The following is a 1,778-nucleotide window of genomic DNA, read 5'->3' as shown; positions in this document are numbered from 1 at the left end:
ACACTAATAATAAGCATTTGTGCAAAAGCGCTTATCTTAACTCTTTCGAAAGTTAGCGTGCTTTCGATAGACTGACGGACGGACATGGGTAGATCGACTTAAAATGTTATGACGATCAAGAATATGTATTCTTTATGGGGTCTTAGAAGAATATTTCGAGCAGTTACAAACAGAATGACGAATATATGTGGTTGCCCAAAAAGTAATTGCGGATTTTTTAAAAGAAAGTAAATGCATTTTTAATAAAACTTAGAATGAACTTTAATCAAATATACTTTTTTTACACTTTTTTTCTAAAGTAAGCTAAAAGTAACAGCTGATAACTGACAGAAGAAAGAATGCAATTACAGAGTCACAAGCTGTGAAAAAATTTTCAACGCCGACTATATGAAAAATCCGCAATTACTTTTTGGGCAACCCAATAGTATATCCCCATTCTATGGTGGAGGTTATAAAAATCATGCAAAGGCAATTCCAGCTTACATCTGGCAACACCGGTTTTACCTAAAACCAAGTATTATATTTTCGATGTTCTCTATGTGTTGGACAATATAGTTTATAAAAGTTAGTTCATTTAGTTCGTTTAGTTAGTTCATTTAGTTCAGTGATCCGTTGAGTCAAGGCAGGAATGGTGTCCTCTTTTATACCCTCCACCATAGGATGGGGGGTATACTAATTTCGTCATTCTGTTCGTAACTACTCGAAATATTCGTCTGAGACCCCATAAAGTAAATATATTCTTGATCGTCGCGACATTTTATGTCGATCTGGCCATGTCCGTCCGTCTGTCCGTCCGTCCGTCCGTCCGTCTGTCCGTCCGTCCGTCTGTTCGTCCGTCCGTCCGTCCGTCCGTCTGTCCGTCCGTCCGTCTGTCTGTCGAAAGCAAGCTAACTTCCGAAGGAGTAAAGCTAGTCGCTTGAAACTTTGCACAAATACTTCTTATTAGTGTAGGTCGGTTGGTATTGTAAATGGGCCATATCGGTCCATGTTTTGATATAGCTGCCATATAAACCGATCTTGGGTCTTGACTTCTTGAGCCTCTAGAGGGCGCAATTCTGATCCGATTTGAATGAAATTTTGCACGAAGTATTTTGTTATGATATCCAACAACTGTGCCAAGTATGGTTTAAATCGGTCTATAACCTGATATAGCTGTCATATAAACCGATCTTGGGTCTTGACTTCTTGAGCCTCTAGAGTGCGCAATTCTTATCCGATTGGAATGAAATTTGCACGAAGTATTTTGTTATGATATCCATCAACTGTGCCAAGTATGGTTGAAATCGGATCATAATATAGCTGATATTATAGACAACTGATATAGCTGTCATATAAACCGATCTGGGGACTTGAATTCTTGTTTAATTTAAGATTTTTGATTAAATGATATACAAGATTTGTTATTTTGATGTGCTATAAACGAGAAAATACAATTTTTTATTTGGTTCTTCAGCAAAGAAACATAATTTACAGTTTTAAGATATGACTTAACATTTGATAAACATGATTCTATTTCTCATTAAACTCGCTATATTGTTTCTTTTCTTTATAAAGTACAATCGGCAGCATTCCATACAGTTGTTGTTTCCATCAGATAATCAATCACCTCTGTCATTGTTACTTCAGCCAGCAACTCATTGACAGTGGGCAACACCAACTGAGCATAGATCTCAGTGACTTGAGCCTGAATTTGTTGCGTCCACATCAAGAGGGATTCCCTTATCAATTTATTGGCGAAATTATTTGCGGCTATATCCCACAAATTATTCCAATTATTG

The 1,778-nt window shown here is 37.0% G+C and overlaps 1 protein-coding gene across 1 annotated transcript in view; it reads right to left on the bottom strand.

Annotated features, from left to right (window-relative positions):
- Nucleotides 1-1,546: 1,546 nt before the first annotated feature.
- Nucleotides 1,547-1,778, bottom strand: part of LOC106088414 (uncharacterized) — a 5,941-nt gene continuing 5,709 nt past the window's right edge. The window contains exon 3 of the mRNA XM_013253930.2: nucleotides 1,547-1,778. This exon is cut by the window's right edge and continues 315 nt beyond it. Coding sequence (XP_013109384.2) covers nucleotides 1,547-1,778 — 232 coding nt within the window.

This window comes from Stomoxys calcitrans, chromosome 2 (genome assembly GCF_963082655.1).
Source record: "Stomoxys calcitrans chromosome 2, idStoCalc2.1, whole genome shotgun sequence".
Taxonomy (NCBI): Eukaryota; Metazoa; Arthropoda; class Insecta; order Diptera; family Muscidae; genus Stomoxys; species Stomoxys calcitrans.
This window is presented reverse-complemented; position numbering and strand designations above follow the sequence as displayed.